Source organism: Xyrauchen texanus, chromosome 3, assembly GCF_025860055.1.
Source record: "Xyrauchen texanus isolate HMW12.3.18 chromosome 3, RBS_HiC_50CHRs, whole genome shotgun sequence".
Taxonomy (NCBI): Eukaryota; Metazoa; Chordata; class Actinopteri; order Cypriniformes; family Catostomidae; genus Xyrauchen; species Xyrauchen texanus.
The window spans coordinates 9,390,774-9,413,487 of NC_068278.1; the positions used below are offsets into that span (position 1 = coordinate 9,390,774).

Sequence of the window (22,714 nt, forward strand, 5' to 3'; positions counted from 1 at the left end):
CATGTACCTCAACAAGTAAAATTATAACGATTATAATGATATTTTTGCAAACCATTAGTTAATGATTCTGTGGGGCAGGACGTGGTCACTGGGGAGAGAGGAAACGGTAAGGGCCATCACCTGGTGATTAATGGTGCATAGCACCTGTGTCCCGTTACAGTGACGACGGAGATGGGCTTGAAAAGGCCACAGAGAATGCCAATGAAGGAGAGCGGGTTGGGAACAAAGAAACCCAGAGGCCTGTAGCTGAAGCTTACCAGACTGTGAAGCTGAGATAGATTTAAATCAATAAGCTGATTGAGTTGTGAAGCTGAATTATGTTGTGTTGTGAAACAGATGTGCACGAACTGTAGACAAACTGAAAAACATTAAAAACTGACTTACTTGGACTGCAACCCTGCTTCCGCTTCCTTATTGCTGGAACCTTCTTACCCTGGTGCCGAAACACAGGAATATCTTCTGCAAAGACTGGCGGCCATGGACATGGATTTGCTTGGTGGTGCTGGAGCAGCTGACTATAAATCTGCCCAAGAGAACTGCAGAATGGGTCCAGTGCCATCCAGCAGGCCGAAGCCCACATGTTGGCCTACCAGGAAGGCGGCGAGCTACAGTCAAGATCGCTCTCTCTCTCTCTTGCTTCTCCTCCTCCTCTTGCCCCTCCCTCTCACCCTATACCCGCTCCCCAGAAACGGGGAGTGGTTCCACCCAAACTCAGGCCCCCTACCCTACCCCTCTCTTTCCCAGGTTGATGTGTCCCCCAATACGGATGCAGCCGGGAAGCCTGGGCCAGTCTGTCGGGGTTGCAAAATATCACAAAATTATTACGACAAAATGTATTATGGCAAAATATCACATATACATACATATATATACAGGTATAGACACACATGTGTGATCATTTGTATATCTCTTTTTAAATCTCTGCATCTCTCTGTTTTTTTATTTTCTTTAGTGAGGCAATGTTTTTAGAAACAGATGTTAAATAAACAGCTATTATAAAGTCCAATAATGGTCATTAATGATAAATTAGTTCTCAAGTCATGACTTTTAAGGCAGTACTTTGGCTGTATCAGCATTTGTTTTAATGAATCATTAAAACAAACATGGTTTGCAAAGATATCATTATGTTGCTTTACTTGTTGAGGCACATGACTATCATATAGTAATTGTTGTAATTAACACATGAATTGAACTGAACTGAACATGAACTGTGATGCACCTCATGCAACCATGTGATCTTCTGCAGTTAACCCTTCAGCTTGCTCACAGGGTTTCTAAATCCAATTATCATAAAATGATTTAATTTGTATACACAATTCACAATCATATTTAATCAAATCACACAAAAAAAACTTTATAGATATTACAGTTTCAGTTTTTGTTAATGCATGTTTTTCTGTAAAGCTGCTTTGAAACGATGTGTGTTGTGAAAAGCGCTATACAGATAAAAATGACTTGACTTAAAAATACCCAAACCAAATGACAATAAAATGCAAAGCAATCAAAATACCTTTTGAAAGTAACTGTATTCTGTTTACCATTTATTTAATTGTAACTATAATGGAATACAGTTACTCATATTTTGTATTTTAAATACGTAACTCTGGTATATGTATTCCGCTACCCTGTACCCTGATTATGTATAAAAGCTTTACATTTACATCAAAAAGGCATTAAATAAGTAAATGGACGATATGAGATTTTTTTTTTATATCACTGCTCTCATATAAAGCTCAGTTTAGTTCTAGTGTGTCAGTCTATTATTTCTAAAGGGAAGGCAATCGCTCAACTCTGTATAGCCAGCCATTAGAACAGCCATAATCCTTGAGCCAACTTGATCCGCCTTTCCATAAAGGAAGCACTGATTCAGTACTACACATTTTAATGCTAAAGTAAATGCAAACTGTTTATCTTGTGCTTAAATTTATAGAAAGATGAGATTGTGTGTTATATATTAGACAATCTGTAAATCACCAATCATAGATTTACATTGGGTTCCACTCACAAAAGATCATTTGTAGAAAAAATTGCAGGAAGACTGGATGTTTTGAAGAATGGGGTTGAAAAATGGATGATAATCCCTTATAATGACAATTGAACAGATAGATGACATTGAAGATTTGCACTTATGGTAGTAATAAGGAACTTATTGGCAGCTTTCTTACACACTGAGCCTTGTTACTAAATAGGCTTTACTTGCAGTCTGCCAAATTAACAAAACATTTTTAAAAAGAGAGGGAAAGGCCAACATGGAGCGGCAGTGGGAAAGAGAGAGGAGAGAGAGACGGTTCTCCGATACGCCGTAGCATGGTTCTCGGCCACTCCTCCACCACGCCTCACTGCATGGATCGGAGGCAGTCCTCCGGCCCCTGGCGGACAGAAAGCCACACTGTGTTTTTGGTGGACGGTAGGGGTCTCCCCCACCCCTGGCAGCAGTAACCGCTCCAGGCGCATGGTTGGGAGCCCCTCCTCCCCTCGCAGTCGGCAGCATTCCTCCACTTCAAGGCGGACGGGCTCCTCTGTCCTGCGCCAGATGGCCGCGGCTGCTCCTTTCGTGTAGATGGTAGTGGCGAGAACTCCACTACGGCGCATCCCTACTGCTTCCTGGAAAGGAAGATGCGAGAACCGTTTAAACAATATAAATAATATTTTAATAACAAACTTTAACAAAAAGACAAACACACAGAGGTGTCGGACAGCTGTCCGTAAATCTCTCTCTCTGTTGTACTGCTATCTTCGGTCGGCTTTTATCGTTCTCGAGGGCTAATTAGCCTGATTATGGGCCAGGTGTGCAGAATCACGACCCGGCCTCGCCCTTCGCCCTGCCACAACAATGTATTTGTGTAAAATTGTATTTGTTGGGGGTGGCTGTGGCTCAGTTGGTAGAGCGGGTCAGCCACTAATCACAGGATTGGTGGTTTGAATCCCGGCCCACACGACTCCACATGCCGAAGTGTTCTTGGGCAAGACACTGAACCCCAAGTTGCTCCCAATGGCAGGCCAGCACCTTGCATGGCATCTCTGCCACCATTGGTGTATGAATGTAGGGGTGAATGTGTCACAGTGTAAAGCGCTTTGAATACCGTTAAGGTTAAAAAGGCGCTATATAAGTGCAGACCATTTACCATACCATGTTAATTTCAAATTGCTGCTGGTAATAAAAAGTTATTATCCTTCAGTGTATGGTTCTTTATTGTATTATGTCTGGTGAAACTGTAATATAAATTATTTGATACAAGTACATTCAGTGGGCCTATACATTAAGATGCTAATTCTCTCCTTTTAAGAGAAAAGACGTCAAATTGTAATGCTTTTTCTGCTTATTTATTTAGATATACAGGCATTATTACAAACGTTCGAATTACAATGTACTAGGTAATACATTTAGGAAGATGCATTATACAGTTTATGAACCAAAAAAGTTAAATCATCATGACATTGCGCTAAAACATTCTGCAACACAAGGGGTTTGTCAAATAGCTATGCACTGTTAAATACACACTGTTTAAGTTTGCATGTTAGAATGGAAAAACATCAGTGATGAACAGGAGTTTTTCCTTTAAATCCTGTATATAAAGTGTGTATAGGGAGTCAATCTTAACAGCACATCCCTTTCTCATTATTTCAAATCTAATTGTATATCTGATCTGTATTGTTTTATGTATGTATAAGTGCTGTCAGCACTAAAATAGCACCAATTCAAGTAACATTAAACATTTCCCAAAATCTAATTGGCAGGTTGACTAATTGGAAAAACTAGTCTCTGCATATGTTGCATTTTCATTGCAATGGGCATTCAATCTCTTAAACTCATGATTCGCATCTGGGCATCAGCATCAAGCATCTGAAAAATACTTTTCTATCACAAGTCCCATCTGGGCTTGTTTTGTACACCAAATAGTGCTCAGAGGTCTTTTCTCCATCATTTTATCACTGACATGGAAGCACGTATGAGTGTGTGCTGAGAAGTGTGCGTCGGTATAATGACTCCAGGCGGAAACAACGCAAAGGTTCTGCTCATCCATCATGTGTTTATGCTGGTTTATGCTGTATTAACGGTAAATGTGTTAATCACGATGAGATTAATTGCATGCGTTAACGTGTACATTTTTACAGCTCTAGTTTAAATACCTCTTCATTTGTTCTATTATACCATCATGCATGCTGAATAAAGCTTTAAAACAGATTATAATACAAATTATTACAACATTATTACATGCACTCAAATAGGTAAGCAAACAATTAAATACTGATCATTTACAAATTACATATAAGTATATAATGAGCAAAGTTTAGTCATTTCTAGCTTAAACTATTTAATGAATCTAGCAGTTTTGTCATTCTATATCAAACCTGATATCTTTACTCAGTCTATAAAGGACTGTGGCAGAAGAGACTAGGATTTCCTATGGATGAATTGGTCAAAAACAGAGTGAACTACATGTTTGCAGTTGATCTACTGTACATCAATGGCTAGAAATAATAAAATGGCTCTGAACTGGTTGCTACAAAAATAGGTTACATGACTGGGTCCAGACAGCAGGGGAAAACAAGGCTTAATGCAAATACTATTTTTGTTGTTGTTGCTGTTACAGGATGTGTGTGCAATAAATCAAAATCTACTGTATGCATCTGTCAGATTAGGCAGATGCCAACATGGACAGATTGTGTGACATGCCCTCATCCTGGAAAACCATTAACAAAAACTTGCAGGGTAAAAGAAAAAAAGACCTAGACATTAAATATGTTTTTTTTTTTTTTGCTTTGGGTCGCTACTAGATGTGCAATGTAAAATCAGGGTCCTGAAGCAAAAATAGCTGAGAACCACTGCGTTAATATTTTGCCAATTAAATGGCATTAAATTATGTCTAAAATTTGTTAGGAATTTAAGACTTTACGATTTAATTTTAAAGAAAAAAATACGTTTTTTTTTCTCATCTTGTAAATCATACATAAAATATACACTCATTGAGTACTTTATTAGGAACACTATGGTCCTAATAAAGTGCCTGACGTGGTATTCTGCTGATGTAGCCTAACTGCCTCAAGGTTCGATGTGTTGTGCATTCTGAAATGCAACTCTGCTCAATACAATTGTACAGAGTGGTTATCCGAGTTACCATAGCTTTTCTGTGAGCTTGAACCAGTCTGGCCAATCGCTGTTGTCCTCTCTCATCAACAAGGCATTTCTGTCCACAGAATTGCCACTCACAGGATGTCTTTTGTTTTCGCACCATTCTGAGTAAATTCTAGAGACTGTTGTGTGTGAAAATCCCATTAGATCAGCGGTTACATAAATACTCAAACCAACCAATCTGGCACCAACAATCATGCCACTGTCTAAATCACTAAGATCACATTTTTTCTCCCATTCTGATGGTTGATGTGAACATTAACTGAAGCTTTTGACCCGTGTTTGTAGGATTTTATGCATTGCACTGCTGCCACATGTTTGGCTGTTTAGATAATCGCATGAATAAGTAGGTGTACAAATGTTCCTAATAAAGTGCTCAGTGAGTAGGTGTAGGTTGCCAATGTAATTGGCAACCTACTGACCTACTGTAATTGCATTACTACTACTTGCATCATAAATACTGTAACAGATTCACCATACACCCTTGTGTCACAAGTCTGTACTCTCCCCATCATGGATGAAGTGGTTGAGCAATTTTTGAGCAGACTCCAGACCAACCATCCCATTAACTTCCTTTCCAGGGCCCTGGCTGTTTGCTTCTTGCCAATTACAAACAATCTCATTCACATACGTGACCTGTCTGGTGCCAAACTGTGTATGGTGGAGGTCCATCATGGATTTATTGGACCTCAGCTGGCCAGGACTATCCTGCTTCTTCAGAAGCCCAATGGTGTTGATCTCTTCCAGACTAGCAGATAGGACACGGATGGGGGAGCCCAGATTGCGTACCTCTGTGATCTGGTAGCTCTCGGATGCTTGACCATCTGCGATGGGGGCCAATAATGTTTCGGGGTGGACAGTGAATTTGAGATGAGGTATCTGTAGGGTGTGAGGATGGTGAGTTTTGTTCTCCTCACCACCAGAATCACTTTCGGTGTCAGCATTTCCCCTCCCATACTGATTTGCCCCCTCCCAGCAGCCTTGTCCCTGCTGCCATTGCACATAAGTGTTTTCATGAGTTCTCTGTGAACCCCTTAAAATAAAGTTCTGTGCCTCCTCCCCCAATTCTGACCAATCCGATTCTTCCTCCTCTGGGAGCGTGCCCAATGATTGGTCATCCCCTTTGTCATAATGGCCACTATCTATGAACTGAGCTGGAGGTGGGGCCACTGGTAGTGGAGTAAGGGGATCATCAGATTTCAAGTGTTTCACCAGGGCTTCCTGTAGCATTGATGTCACCTGTGATGAAGGGATGGAGAAATTACGATTTTCTGAATCAGAAATCCCCTTGTAAACAGGAGTTTCTGAATGGTAAATCTGTCTAAGGGCATATTTTGAATAAGCATGAATTAATTAATTATAGACACTATAAATGCTAAAACAAAATTATAATACAACCTACATGCTTTGATGATAGTTTAACTTCCAAAAATCAAACACAAAAATGTCAAACACCAGGAAACATAGGGCCATATATAATTTGAGGCTGAAACTGTAATGATGCTCAAAATTTGTTACAAATATGTTCTACCCATGGTTCATGAATAAGGCCCATTATTCTGCTTGTTTGAGCATCCCAACCAGGGGTGCATTTCCCAAAAGCATCATGTGCAAACCATGGTGCAAATTCCATCGTTAACAACATAATTAAATGATCTGGTGTTTCACGAAGAAGAAGTTTCAACAAACATTTGCAAACTGCATCGCAAAGTTCAGTGGTTAGAACTACAGCTCTCCTCCTGTGGTTTGAAGAATAGTTCCTTGTTAGCTTGCTGTTTGGACAACATTTGACTTCTATATCATTCCATATATATCTTACATTCTATCAAGACTTTGACCATGCACTTAGGAAAACTGCTTGTTCCAGGGTTTTGCAGAAAGCTGTATTCTGAAACTTAATGTAAACACGAATGCAGACGTGTAAGGGATTAAAGGTTGTTAAGAAAAAGCACTTTAACACACACGGGTCCTGCCATGTTAATACACAAGTGAAGTTATTATGTGTTTTTGAACAGTGCGCATGTGCTTATGTGCCCAAATGCGTCGGGGGAATCCCGAAGTCTGATGTAAAGGAAACCCCACTATTGCAGCACAATGTACTGTACCTGTCACATACACAGTTAATAAATTAAACAGCTTTCTGATGCACACGTAAATAAGCTATTATAATTTTATATCTGCACAAATTATTACTCCAGCCCCTGCTTAATGCCATTAACGACAGCTCTGTATTGTTGAACCAATGTGGTTAGAACGATGGATGTGCAACATAGTTACAGCGGTTTTTGAAAACTGACATATCTGACTAGTTAATTTCTTCATTGATGCATCATACTTTGGTGGTTTAGCAGTGATTTACATCGTTGTATGGGAAATGCAGCCCAGCCCGGTAGCAGCAATGGGAAGAGTTTGGGGTGGGACTGTCTGTTTGAACAACAAATGGCTGGTTAGTGTTCTGGTAACCTGTTTAAAAACAGGCAATATTTTTGCAGTTCTGTTTGGTGACACTAGTTGCACAGAAATTACACAATTTTCAGAGAACAAATATATTAAACAAAAAAGTTCTGCAAGTCAGGACAATCTCTCACATTAATGGTCTCGAGACTTTGGATTGTTGTATTTGCTGCACATAGCTGTTCTGTGAGCTCAGAGACACGCTGGTTCAGTTGCTCACGCTCTCCATCCATGCTTTGTGCCTAAATTAAAATATAAGAAGTACGAGACATATGTAACGATACACTGTACTTCACATCTCTATGGTTTGTTTTCTTCAACATATGCAGATTCTTATAACTCTTAATGATTATGATATTGTAAAAATGGTTTATGACCTGTAAGATAAATTGTCTTAATTCTTAAGGGTTGAACTACAAACTAAGAATGTTGTGAAATTGTGAGAAATTGGACTTTACCACACAATGCAATTTTTTCTCCAGAAGGTGGTTGATTTGTTGAGTGCTGGAGTAGTTGTCCTGAAGTCTGAAGAAAGATACATGGAAGTGAATGGTATAAAAACAAATTCTAAATTTCTCAATCAAAACCGACTGTGTTGCACTAATAAAGATTAAATTAAGAGTTTAATAAAGGATTTTTATATTTTTTATTTTTTTATTCTGTAACATAATTATTTATATTATTATTTATATAACGTAATTATGTTTTTATGCATAAAAAAATAATTGTGTTTGTCCAAACAGATACAATGTCACTATCACACCTACTTTGTGAAAAAAAGAGGATTTAAGCTTCAATAACATATGTCCCCTCAGTTCTGATTATAGATCATATATACTATATATATATATACATATATATATATATATATATGTCACGGTATCATCATCTTGTGTTTCGTTTCATGTGCTGTCTTTGTGGGTCAAGTTGGGAAATTCCCGCCGTGCGCAAGACGGTCTGTCTTGTGTCATGTACGGAGCATGGTGTCTGGATCCTGACTTCCTGTCTGGTTCGGTTTCGGTCTGTGTTGGGATCCAGACACCCTTGCTCCATGTTCTGTCTGTTTTTGTTTGAGTGCACGACTTGGGGTTTGTATTCCTCTGCCGTGCGCTCTTCGGTCGGTCTCGTGTCTCATGTCGGGAGCATGGTGTCTGGATCCTAACCCTTCTGTCTGGTTCAGTTTTGGGATCCGGGCACTCATGTTCCATATCTGGTCTTGTATTGGCCTGAGTGCATTGCGCTTATCATCTTGGTGACATGTACTTGCGTCAATAATCTATGTCTGTCTCTCACGACCGTGGACGCGCACTGTGCTCGCTTTGCACTGTGAGCCCGGGTTGCGAGTTGTCTTCACTTTGTGCTGAGGTTCGGTCACTGCAGTCTGAGGTGTCGGGTGTGTGTGTGGCTGAACTCTCGCACAGGTATCCTGTCTTGTTTTTGTTGCCTGTTGAGTGCATCGCATGGCGTTTGCCTTGCAATGTACGCTCAGGTTTTATTTAGTGTGAGAATGCATGGCTACGCTTTTTTTTGCATTGCTATGCATTCTTTAGTCTGTTCTGTCAGTTGGCATGAGCGTATATTGCCTTATTGTCTTGGCGATGTGCACTCGTGCCATTTAGGTGTTTTGTTTTCTTGTGAGAGCACGTGGCTTTGTTTTGTTCTGAATCACCGCATGTCTCTCTGTCTTGCGTATTAAATTATGTAAGGTGGTCCACCTATTGGTCCAATGGCAGCTTCCAACAGCATGAATGAAGGTCTCCTGCGTGTTCTGTCTTATTGTGCGTGTTCAGTTTAAGTTATTTAATTTCAATTACATAACTATATTATTCATTTTAAGATCCTCGTTTATTTTATCTGACTCCAATTATAAAAGTTTCTAAGGATATATTAATGTTCTAATCTTAGTTGTTATTATTCAATTTGATTTAACATTGAATCATCATATTTAACTCTATTTTGTATTGTGCTGGTTCATTCGGATTCCTGTCGCTTAGAGAGTCTCGCGCCGGCCGTGAACGGTTTCTGGGTGAGCATTTTGAACGGGAGTTTGAACAGAGCCCAGTTGAAAACTCGCCAAGATCGGTCGTAAGCCGCCGCCTTTCTTGGGTACAATGAAGTAAGGGCTGTAGAAACCCTTCTTCATTTCGGTTGGAGGGACAGGCTCTATCGCATCTTTGAGTAAAAGAGAGGCGATTTCCGTGCACAGGGATTTGGCATGTTCGCCGTATACTGCGGAAAAACGGACGCCCGTGAAGGGGGGCGGAGGACTGGCAAACTGAATTGCGTAATGATCGAATGGTCCGGTGTAGCCGAGTCGAATGGTCCGGTGTAGCCAGCGTGACGGGTTGGGCAGTGAGACCCAGGCGTCCAAGCTCCGTGCGAGGGTCACTTAGAGGACGATCGTTTTTGACATACCTGGCGAGGCTTCGCAGCGGGGCAGAGCAGGTAGTGTGGCGTCAGGAGGCAAAAGCGCATCCTGCGCCTTTGGTGCTGAGAGAAGACTTGAAGCACTTACCTTGCTCCGCACACTCAGCAGGGGGCGGGTTAGTGACTGAGGAGGACGTCGCGTGTAGGCGTCCTCTGAACTCGTCAGAACCGGCCGGCCGGGGGACAGCAGTTGTGGGTCCAGAGGCGAAAGGTCCATGTCTAGGGTGCCGGGATTGCTGAAGTGTGGCAGCGGGTTGCCGTGAGAACAGAATTTGCGAGCCAGGTGACCCAGGGAAAGAGGAAATTGCACTATTATTGAGAATTTGGGTACCGCAGCCCAAAGGGGGTGCAGGAAAAAAATTACTTTGACTGAGGATTCTCCTCCCAGCCCTCCACCGGGGGATGGAGTGTTTTCCGCTTACCAGCTCCGGAGCAAAAATCTCGTTCCCTGGGTCGTCCGTCTTAGGAACGTTTGGGAGCCTGCCGGATCTTTGAGGACGTTCAGGAGACGGGGGGCGTGCACTTCCTGCGGGGCGCTTTATGCTGGGGCTGAGAGCTGGGCCCAGGTTGAAGCGGAGCTGCCTGACGTTCGGAAGCTGCAGGAGGACGCCCTCAGCGAGCAGATGGAGCACAACCCACGCTGGTATGGTGGCGGGGCATGATGTGGGAAATGGCATCCATCTGTTTCTTCACCGCTGAGAACTGCTGGGCGAAGTCGTCAACCGTATCGTCGAATAGTCCAAGCTGGGAGATGGGGGCATTGAGAAAGCGTGCTTTGTCTACATCCCACATCTCGGCCAGGTTCAGCTATAGATGATACTCATGGACAACGAGGGTGGCCATCGCCTGCCCGAGTGTCCACGCTGTGACCTATGTGACCCTGAGGGTGAGGTAGGTCGCAGTGCGCAGCTCCTGCAACACGTCGGGGTCAGGACTACCCAAGTGCAGATCTTTGAGTGCTTTGGCCTGGTGAACTTGCAGGAGGGCCATGGCATGCAGGGCGGAGGCAGCCTGTCCAGTGGTGCACTGTGGCTTTGGCGGTCAGTGACGAGGTCATCCAACATGCCTTGGAGGGGAGCACCAGGCGATCCCGCCAGGTGGCGGCGTTCTCGGGACACAGGTGGATCCTCTTTTAGAGAAAATAAACTAATTTAGAATACTCTCTTTTAGCAGCGCTGGCGAAGTGCCCAGGGGCAAAGCTGCACTGCCATGCAGAGAAGGAGAAACCCGCTGATATGCGCAGTAGATCCAACAGCGTCATCTCTGCAGAGTTGAGTGGAACAGTAAGTGATCTCAACTCGCTGATCGCACAACCGTTCGGCTCCGAAGAAGAAATCTGAATGGACAGATGCATGATTCAATCCTTTAATACCATATGTCTGGGGGAGGGAAATGCAAATTCAGACTGCCAATTTCTCATTGTCCTTTTCACAAATTCAGAGGTAAACGAGGCCTTCAAAGAAGTAAACGAGGCCATTCACAGATGCGGAAATTGTGGGCCCTTCACAAACATGAGATTTCCAGTGAGGAAAGACAATACATCTCTTTGAACTGCATTTGGGAGGCTGTGGTTGCTGCTTCAGTTGGACGGCTCTTTTCAATTGTAAGTGATATATATATTTATGTATGTACAAAGAAAGTTGTTCATTGTGCTTAAATGGTGCTTGTTTAACAAACCAGAGTAGATTATTTTCAAGTTTCTTGTTATTATGTCATATATTTGGGTCACGAATCAATACCCATGTGGTATTGATGAAAGTATGTTCACATGATACATGAAGTATGTTCGAAATCTCTTTATACAACTCGTATGCATACCTAAGGTACCTACTGTTTTACCTTTAGAGAAGTGCGTCCTTTATCAAATACAGTACATACTGTGACAGTATGCGATTTCAGACACAGGGTAGGTTTTTGTGGAGTAAGTCATCAGAGCATTTCACCTTATTTGGAATGAGGCGCTCATTCAATGCCTGTTGAGAGCAAAAAGGTCTTGCAGTTTTCTGCTAAAATAAAGGTTTGAGGTTTTATCTGGATCCCATAGCAATGCCGCATACAAGTTAAGAAAATATTACAGAAATATTTCAATTAAATTCAAGAATTTAATTTTTTCATTGGGTCCTTCAAGTGTGAAGGTTTTCAGTGCATACTATACATTCAAGTGTGAAGGTTGTCAGTGCATACCATACATTCAGATAAAGAAACAGGTATCGACTCATTCACAACAGAATGAAAGATGTTGGAATAAAGCTGGCTGCAGCCCTTCTGATTTTAAAGGTCAGTGATATGTATTTACGACCTGAGGGGATAAATTTTTACAGGCTGTGTAGGATATTCTATGGACCCTTTTTACACTTCAACATTAGCGAAGCGGAAGTCCTCATAGTTGGGTAAACTATGGTGGCGATAGGGAAGAACAGTAATAACCAGTACCACTACAGTATTTTTATTTGCACAAATTCTAAACGAAAACATCTGGATTTGTGTTTCCACTAATTTCCAAAAGATGCCGAACTTTGTATGAGCTCAGTGTGTTCAGGCAATCAAATGCGATGGAGATAACTTACATTTACATTTATGCATTTGGTAGACACTTTTATCTAAAGTGACTTACAGTGCACTTATTACAGGGACAAATCCCCCGGAGCAACCTGGAGTTAAGTGCCTTGCTCAAGGACACAATGGAGGTGGCTGTGGGGATCGAACCAGCGACCTTCTGATTACCAGTTTGTTGAGTTTAGATTTAACCGTTGATGGATGATGTGTTCAACATCTCCAAATGTAAATGCAGGCAAAACCTTTAAAACACATACACCTCGTTAGCAGCCATAGTTGGGTTAACCCAACTATGACGACTTCCGCTTTGTGAATGCGGACGTGTGAATAGGGTCCATTATTGTTCCTTTGATAACTGTTCACTTACTGTAATTGATGCTGAGGTGATTCCTGGTCCAGACCAATGATTTAGCTGCTCACTCATCTGATCTCACTCTTATGAACACGGTAACTCTTATGGTAATACATTTCTGTAATTTTGTTGGCGTAGTGATAATGCTACACCTGCAGCACCTGCTATCTCTCCTGAAGGCCGCCAGAGGTTGCCATCTCCAGAGTACTAACTACTCACAATCTACATTTCCCATAATCTTCCACTCTGTTTGATTACTCATCTGTTTCACATTAACTCTGTGTATTTAAGTTCCCGGTTCTCGCGCTTTCAGTGCAAAGTCTTGTTTGCCTGTCAACATTTCTGAGTGTTTATTTCCATTACATGCCTGTTTATTCGTATTTCCTATGTATATACTGCATGTGTATCTTATTAATATCTTATATTTAGACATCAGAAACTGAAGAAACAGATGCTTTGTTGAATTGGTACAAAATTCTTATAAAATTAATTAATACATTTCCTACAAGGAACTATTTCAAATTCCTCAATCCAATAAACGCTGGCATTTTGGAAATGTGAACTTCCTCATCTGCAAGTTTTAAAAAATAGTTACAAAGTTTGAAAGACTTTGATCAAAAATGTAAATATGACTTTAATTGAGCAACAGATAAGAGTGCATGTGATAGAGTACAGCTACAGTCTAGTTTAAGTTTATAACATAAAACATCATCTTGAGTTTTACCTTGAGAACCGGTCCATTAGGCTGTGAAGCTCTAAACGAGTTCTTTGTAAATCAGATTCAAGGAGCTGGTGACCAGTTTTGAACTCTGATCCCATGCATTCCATTCGCACAGTGGTCTGGAGCAGGCTCTGGTGGAGAACCTCATTCTGCTCCTGTAACATTCTAGACAGGATTAACATAGAGACAATTCATCAAACAAGACACCATGAAAACAGTTCCACATAGACTAAGCTACTCCACATTTTTGTGTGCATGCCCAAAGTGGTCAAGTAATACTAAGTGTGGCAGGAAAGGGTTAATATTAGGGTATAATTCACATAACAGATTTGCAAAGCAATTTCCACACCTAAAGTTAAGGCAATAAGCTCTTCGATGACAGCATGTACTCAAAAAGAACTCACATTAATCTTTCCAATTCGGCGTCCTTTTCCTAGAGAAAGATAAAATAAGATACAAATATCAAATATTACAAAAGCAAAACAAATAATTATTGAATTAATGTGATTAATTCACGTAATAAGTAAATACGAATGTAAGTTGGTGGAGCCTCATGCGTATAACATTTTGTAATATGACAAAATGATCTAAAGAATCTTTGAATTCAACCTACTTTTGGTAATGGAGATGTTCCTTTGTGGCTCACTGTGGTTTGGTCATCCTGGATAGTGGAGCTAGCAGATGAATCAGATTTATTGGAATGTGGAGAAGTAGACCGCTGGCCAACTGGAGAATGGCGAAGTGGGCTTGGGTGTTCATCGTTGCTATGATGCTCTTTGAAGTGGGAAGGATAGTGGATCGATTCTGAATGGGAATACTTTCTATGGGGTTTAGGATAATCATTGTGATAATTTGGATCTTGGGAATTATAATGGTGTGAATCTGGTTGGGAATGGTGATGGGATTCTGAATGAGAATGATGGTGGGAGTCTTGAGGCTTATGGAGTTGGTGTTCAGATTCTAATTCTGAATGGAAATGGTGAGATTCTGGAGGCTTGTGATCATGGTGGGGTCGGGATTCAACATGGGAGTGGTGATGGTGGCAGTGCTCTTTGGAATGTGGTGGGTAATGATCTTGGGTACTTTGAGATTGTGATTTATGATGATTTTCATAATGAAGGGATGATTTGGAGTGAGCAAGACTTTTTGGATAAGTGTCAGACATGTGATGGTGGCGTTGATGATGATGATGATGGTGTGTGTCAGAATGAGTGGAATGATGATGGTGTTCCGAAGTAGGGGATGAGTCATGAGCGGGTTGGTGAGTTTCAGAGTGGGAATCATTGTGTAAATGATGGTGCTCCTGTTCTGAAGTGTTATGGTGGTAATCAGGGTGGGATGATTGCTTGTGATGAGAGTCTGGATGAGGAGATTGATGGTGAAGATTCTCATGATGGAATTCATTGTGTTGATGGGATTTAGGTTGAGAGGAATCATAGTCAGAATGATGGTGAGGCGATTTCGTATGGGATTGATGGTGGTGAGGTTCTGAGGGGGAGGAAAGATGAGCTGTGCTACCATGTTCTTCATGGTGGTGGGGAGATAGAGAAGATGAATGATGATGTTGTGATTCTTCATGAAAAGGATACTCAAGAGATTCTGAATGGGAAGGATGATGGTGAGTCCCTGAATTGGCAGAATGATGCTTTGGAGATGCGCTGTGGTGAGCTCCACAGTGGTGATCTGATGGAGTGTGTGAATGATGATGATAATTAGAGTGGGAGGGATGATGGTGTGGAGATGGGTTACAATGAGTTCCATGGTGGCGATGTGATGAAGGTGAACGATGGTGATGAGATTCTGGATGGGAATGATGATGAAAGTTTTCTGGGGAATGAGGACGTGGAGGTGAGCTGTGATAATCTTCATTGTAATTGTAGTGTGATGAAGAGCGTGTGTGATGCGAATGTCGACGAGCAGAAGAATGTATATGTTGCTCATTGGGTGCAATTTTGTGCTTCTTCTGTCCTTTGTGGTCATGTTCTGTCCCAAATGAAAGACCTTTCAAAGAAGAACTATTGCTTGTATCAATTCTTTCACTATTGCTGCGATGCCTTGAAACATCCTTTTGTTGTTGTTGGTATTCAAGGTCTTTTACAGAATAAGGATGCTTGTTTGAATGGGAGTTCTTGCTGGAATGGGAGTGTCGTCTGGAATGGGAATGCTTACTGAAGTGGGACTGCTTGCTCGAGTGAGAGTGCTTGCTGGTGTGGGAGTGGGCAACCGATGTAACAGAGCTGGCACTGCTTCCTGGCCTACTTGGGGTATTTTTTGACTGCTTGTTTCTTTTATGTTCAGGCTTGGGAGACTTCACTGAGGTCTGGCCATGGCTAGTGTGCCTTTGAACATCTGTTACCCCAAGGGATGTAAGTCTTGATGGGCTAAGCACCTGCCTTGTGATTTCATTCAAAAAGGCAGAAAACTTCATCTTCTCCTTCACAAAGTTCTTATGGTCCACCTGTTTTCTTTTCTCCAGCTCTTTCTCATCCAAGTCTCCCACACCAGAATGATCTGTCCTTCTGGACAGAACCTCCATAGACTTGCTCTTTCTTATGTTTGTAGCCACTGGTGCCCCTTTTGCCCGATTCTGTTCTTGCCTGATATTGCCATTTTCATTCTTTTGTTGAGAATAGTTTGCCTTCCTGGCAGTACCTCCACTTTTTTCTCTGGCAGCCACATTCCTTTCCTTGCTTGTAGACTTCTTTATATTGCCAGCAGTTTCTAATAGAGGCGTAGTGTCTACCTCATCCTCATCATCCTCAAAGGCTGTCCTTCCTCTAGTGATATCCAAACATGATTGTGAATGCTGTGGACGGTGAATACCTTGCTTGGACTGAGAGGCAAATGGGACATTTTCCAGACTGGCTTTAGATGACCAGGAAGAGCAGGAACCAGAGGAAGAAGAATATGAAGAATAGCTAGAATTGGAAAAATATGATTTGGAGGAAGAAGAAGAAGAGGTATTGGAGGAAGAAGAGGAATCGGAGGAAGAAGAATCCGAACTGGATGAGCTTGATGAAGCTGATGACGAAGAACTAGAGGAAGACCCAGAAGAGTTTGAGGAAGTCACTGAAGCTTTAGAGTGGGATTTCTTTTTCATTGTGTAATGTTTATCCTGACATTGGCGGTGTGGATAACGATGATGATGATGGCTATCAGCTTGCGAGTGATGATGGTTATAATTCTCATGAATGTGATGGTGAACACTGCTGCCCTCTGAGGCACTATATGACAAAGTGGAGACAAAAAAATTAGTGGTGCTTGCTAATTACTATTGCAAATTACTTCTGCTCATTCAAAACCATGTGCTTCCATACATAAATAGATGTCTATAGCCTTTTATGCTATAGACATCAGACTGTAAGAATGTAAGAATCATTACTTTGAAAGATGGACCCGAGACATATCTAGGGACAAGAATATCAAAGTGATGGACTATTTTACAACTTAGTAATGCTCTAGCATAACCTAGGACACCCTAGCAACCACCCAGAAACCCTGGCAACCATGCAGAACTCCTTTGAAATGACTGGAAAACCCCTAGCAACTACTTAGCAACATGCAAACAACCACTCATAATACCCTAGCAACTGCCTGGCAACATCCTTGCAACCACCCTGAACAACCTAGTGTTGATGTTGGGAGTTTTGCACGGGCAAGCACAACACACATTTTCTTCAGAAAATGTATACATTTATTTTTTAGAAATTATATTGATCTACATTTACAGTAATGTATCATGCATACATACAAAGACAAAACTCTCCAAACCTTATTTCATCAAATCTCATTTATATTCAAACAGCAATAAGATCATGAGCTTTTATGTAAGCGATTATAATTACTATACATATTTCAAGTAAAGTAAAAAAAAAACATGTATTCACTTTGAATAAAATGGAAGATTTTTCGATATGTAATAGCTATTTTATCATGCAATAGAGTGCAACAGTGCCTGCACACTTTTCAGCCATCTGGGTTCCAGAAATATTTTTCCCATTAATTTCTTCCATAGACTAAATAAAATCCATCATAAAAGAGTTGTAAGCCATGAACCAAACCAATCAGCTCAGAGGAGAATCACATCACAAACTTTGTTTTGAGGCAAAAAAGTATTTGAAAATCTGACATAAAAAACGTACATGGCTGTGTACTTACCGTCTTTCATGAGGGCACAAACTATAAATGCATTGCAAACAGGGGCACAAAAATGGGGTATGCAACATATGCAATGCATGGGGTGCCACATATTATCTCCTATAATACCTTACAAATAACCAAAAGTGCAATTTTAAACAATAATAATGAAAGGATGTATTTTACTTAACTTTTATTTGATAACATTTTAGTTAACTTAATTTTCTCAGCATTTTAACTGGGTTAAAATATGCATTTTAGTTTTTTTATTTTATTTTATCAAGAGGAAACTTCATAGCTACTGCTCAACCTATGTCTACCGACGTTGCTCTGACTGTCACATGACACATATGGTCAGAGTGGGAATGTGTTCTGGCCTGGGGCACGGAACAGTAAAGATTAGCCCTCAACAAATGTGTAGTTGTGCCCCTGATTGCAATTGACAAACGATGGGAAGATATAAAACTATTGATTTTAGGTTGTTGATTATAAGTATAGAAGCAATATTTTTTATGTTTATTGTAAAATATTCAGATATGTACAAATGTATAAGTAGTTTAAGGTTGAAGGGATACCGACTCAAGTTACATCATTCACAGTGCATCATGGGAGTGGGCGGTCGCTCCGTGGTACATTTTCACGGTTCTCTGATTGGTGGACCTTTCTTTGCTGTACCATGGGTAATATAGTTTACCATGAATTCTGTTATAAAACATGATTTTTAAACAATGAAGTTGAAATAATGCAGACGGATGGCTTCAATGGAAGCAAATAACATCGATGAATAACCTGGTAGGTCACGGTAGGTCTATCTTTAAAGGTTTACAAGTTATTGTTGAAAATAAATTCATGGGATTTTTACGTCCGGAACCAGACCGCTCTATACATTATTCAATTTTTATACACTTAAGCTGTTTTTCCACTATCGCTCCAAACAGTTCTGAGCACAGTGTGTAATGATTCAAGCAGCAATTCCACTTGAGCATAGTTCGGTTCGGTACGATTACGAACCGTTCCCGGCCTGGATTTCTCAGCACGGTTAGCTAATCATACTCCGAACAGGAGAACCGTGTTGGTGGAACACCTTTGGTGATGTGGCAACTCATGACTGGTCACTTGCTCAGTCAGTCTATTCTAATTCTTTTGCAGCACCACAATGGAAACAGAAACCTTGTCCATGAGCCCTGATCGAAAACCGTTGGGCCCAATGGTGAAAAATGGCCTTTAGTTTTCAACAGTGCTCTAAGCACTAATTGATTAGCTGCTATAGATTGATGTTTTTAAAATGTTATGAATCTAAAAAATATATATATATATATTACATTCATATGTAACCCATTTAAGTAAAACAGACCTGTGATCATCATGTTCCTCTGGAAGGTGTGCACCATGATGGTGATGATGGTGGTGATGAGATGAGTGACGACGCTGAGGATTATGATGGTGTTGACTGGGGTGATGGGTCTGATGATGGGCCATTGCTTCCTCTCAGAAAGGCGATTTAAGATTCCTTGAGATACCTCTTAATTTCCAAAAACTACTGTCAAATTACTGTCAATTTCCAACAATAAACTGTCCTACGCAATTGTGAAATGGTCCAGACAGGTAGTGCTGTGGGAATATAGAGTAGAGAAAAAGTGGTGGCTCACAATGTGGCAATTCTGTGCACCTAGTAAAGCATAACATTTTAAAATGTAAGTGTTAACAGCATCCCATTGTGACATACAATTAAAATCCAACTAGCAATAACATGTTGCAATATCTTACCGTAAAATCGTGAAAAATGCCAACAGATGTTTTCAAAGGATCAAACACATGTTAATAATATGAATAATATTAATTAAAAAGTAGAGGTTTCATTCCAAATTCGACAAATTCACTAATGCCTATACTACGCTACATCAAACAAATGCACGTTTGAATGGTTCAAAAGAAGTGGAGAGAGCTCTGGTATCATCACAACTTTTCTACCCATGACCGTCCAGCCCCTTTATCTGACATGGCTGATTTTCCTACAGACATTACCAAAGTGTGAGCACCAAATATCAATAATTCCCATCTCACTGGCTGAAATGCCCATGGCAAATTTGTGGTGATCAATTTACAGCTAAAAGAACTCTTAAAAAGAGAGATTATTTTCCATGGTGGGTGCTGGTGTTGGCTGATTATTTTTTATTGAGGCATCAAATGAAATACCTCATGATATATATTTAATTTTTTAGGTCCTAAGAGATCATTTATAATAATTGTGAAAGTCCCATCCATATTAATGATGCTCCCCCTATGATTTTACCACTTAAAAAAACAGATATGGATGCAGGCTTGGGGTTGTATTAATGCATCAAGTGTTATGTTAATGCAACAGGGCCGATGATGACGGTGGTATCATTCAGAATCATTTGAATTTACAATAGTGGAATAATCCACATTCACGAGCACATGTTTGCCATCACTGTCCATCTTCTTCACTGGTGCACTTTTGTCATAAACGTCAAAAAACATCAATGAAGCCTTATGAAACAGCAACTAAACCATATCTGGCTTGAGTGCAATTCTTATAACTACATAAATGATTAGTTAGACTGAATGCTTCATATCGCTGACTGACTATAATTCAAATATAAATGTTATATTGAGAATTTGCTCACAAAAACAAGGTGCATTTTAAATATCATCAAATCCCATTTTGCACAAATGGAAATATCCATAGGTTCAACATACTTTTCTTTAATCAATCATCCAATAAAAAGTAGTTTAACAAATACTTGTGATTAAACAGTTCCAGTTCTGGATGCTTGTAGGTTCACAAAGCATGTAATTCTATTAGAAACAGTAACACCTGTCTCAGATCACAGAGCATATAACTACTGAAAGTTTGGGCTGATGTCCAGGGTTTGAGGGTTGATGATGTATTTCCTATATCAGTTCATTCCATTCCGAGCTTAAAACAATCAATGATAGATTATGTAACACTGTTCATGCGTCCAACCATAATCAATATCAAATTGCACTGAATTTTAACCTCCAGAAAAGTTGAGCCGCTAGTAAAAAGTAGATAGGGACGTGAATTTCCTATCAACTACCTACTATTATATAACACTGGAAAAACATGCAAGGACATTTGTTGAATTCATTGCCAACGTTTCTTTAGAAACTATTGATTTTTTTTTACTTTTTTATGCTGTACTGTAATCATATATGTAATGTTGTCCTTGAGTCCTGTAGAGGTAATTATCTGTAATGTCCAAATACAGTATTGTATTAAAGTATTGTACTTTTTTTACAGAATTATATTAAAAATACATAATTATTAATCACCTTTCGCAATATAAACTGCATGTGGTATTCTATATAGAGAGATCATGCTAAATAATATTAAAGGGATAGTTCACCCAAAAATGAAAATTCTCTCATCATTTACTCACCCTCATGCCATCCCAGATGAGTATGACTTTCTTTCTTCTGCAGAACACAAACAAAGATTTTTAGAAGATTATCTCAGCTCTGTAGGTCCTTACAAGCAATTGAATGGGTACCAAAATGTTGAAAAAAGCACATAAATGCAGTGTAAAAGAAATCCATATGACTCAAATGGTTAAATCTATATTTTCACAAGCAATATGATAGGTGTGGGTGAGAAACAGATGAAAATGTAAGTGCTTTTTCGCTAGAAATTCACCTCCGTGCCCAGTAGGTGGCAATATGCACGAAGAATGCAAATTGAAAAACAAAAGAAGAAGAATGTGAAAGAAGGGATTGATTGTATAAACTAACTTAAATATTGATCTGTTTCTCACCCACATCTATCATATCTCTTCTGAAGACAAGGATTAAACCACTGGAGTCATATGGATTACTTTTATGCTGCCTTTATGTGCTTTTTGGATCTCCAGAATTTTGGGCACTATTCAATTGCATTGTATGGACCTACATAGCTGAAATATTCTTCTAAAAATCTTCATTTGTGCTCTGCAGAAGAAAGTCATACACATCGGGGATTGAATGAGGGTGAAGAAATTATGAATTGTGATTTTTGGGTGAACTATCCCTTTAACAATAGCAGCCTACGCCTTTTTTGATTTTGAATCTAATATTTTGAATTGTTTGACTGCGCAGTAAATATCACTGACATTGTGTGGTTTGACAACTACAACAGCAGATAAGATCAGAACTGCTTTTATGAAGACCAAGGAGCTACCAATGAAATATTGAGAAAGGAGAAGTAGAGAATGTTATTAAAATACTCTTAACATTTATTGGACACCATAATGTCCTCTGTAAAATATGCATATCTACTGGAAAACTCTGGCACAATTTGTGCTTACAAATTGCAGAGAAGTTAGCAAGAGATTGGCTAACATTGCAGTTTCAAAGCTCTGGAATGGGATAAATGTTCAGAAATCTCTTCTGCATTTGGCTTCAGCATGGAAAGCAGACTAGACTTCACTAGACGAAAGACACTTCACATCCCAACACCCAGGTAACTCCATCCCTATTATATTTTACACTGATGCATTTGGCAGACACTTTGGTATCAGACCATGACCTTGGTGTTGTTCGTGCCATGCACTGCCATTGACCTAGAAGCAGCATGTTAGTGGCAGCATAATGATCTGGGATGTAGTTCAGCAGGAGGAACTGAAAAGCTTATTTGTTGTTGCAAATAAAGACCGGTTTAGATAACCTCAGCAGGAAATGACCAAATATGAACAGTAACTACAGCTTGGAAACAAAGGTTATTTCCTGAAATGGTCCAGGATTCTGTTAGATTATAGATTGATGGATCATGTTGACATATATTAATGTAGAGATCACTGACATTTCAATGCACAATAATTTGTCTGTAACCATGTAGGAATATATGGAATAATAATAATAAAAAAAGATAAAATGAGAACATGAACAAACAAGTACATTTATTATCAAGTACTCA

General features: G+C 40.1%; 1 protein-coding gene across 1 annotated transcript; it reads right to left on the minus strand.

Moving 5' to 3' along the window:
• Window positions 1–3,366: 3,366 nt before the first annotated feature.
• On the minus strand, window positions 3,367–13,770 carry LOC127631425 (uncharacterized). The gene is made up of 4 exons (XM_052109542.1): window positions 13,648–13,770; window positions 8,047–8,113; window positions 7,723–7,830; window positions 3,367–6,373 (listed from the first exon to the last, which is right to left on the minus strand). Exons 1-4 carry the CDS (start codon window positions 13,749–13,751, stop codon window positions 5,624–5,626), a joined length of 1,029 nt encoding a protein of 342 aa, XP_051965502.1. The 5' UTR covers window positions 13,752–13,770; the 3' UTR covers window positions 3,367–5,623.
• Window positions 13,771–22,714: the final 8,944 nt, after the last annotated feature.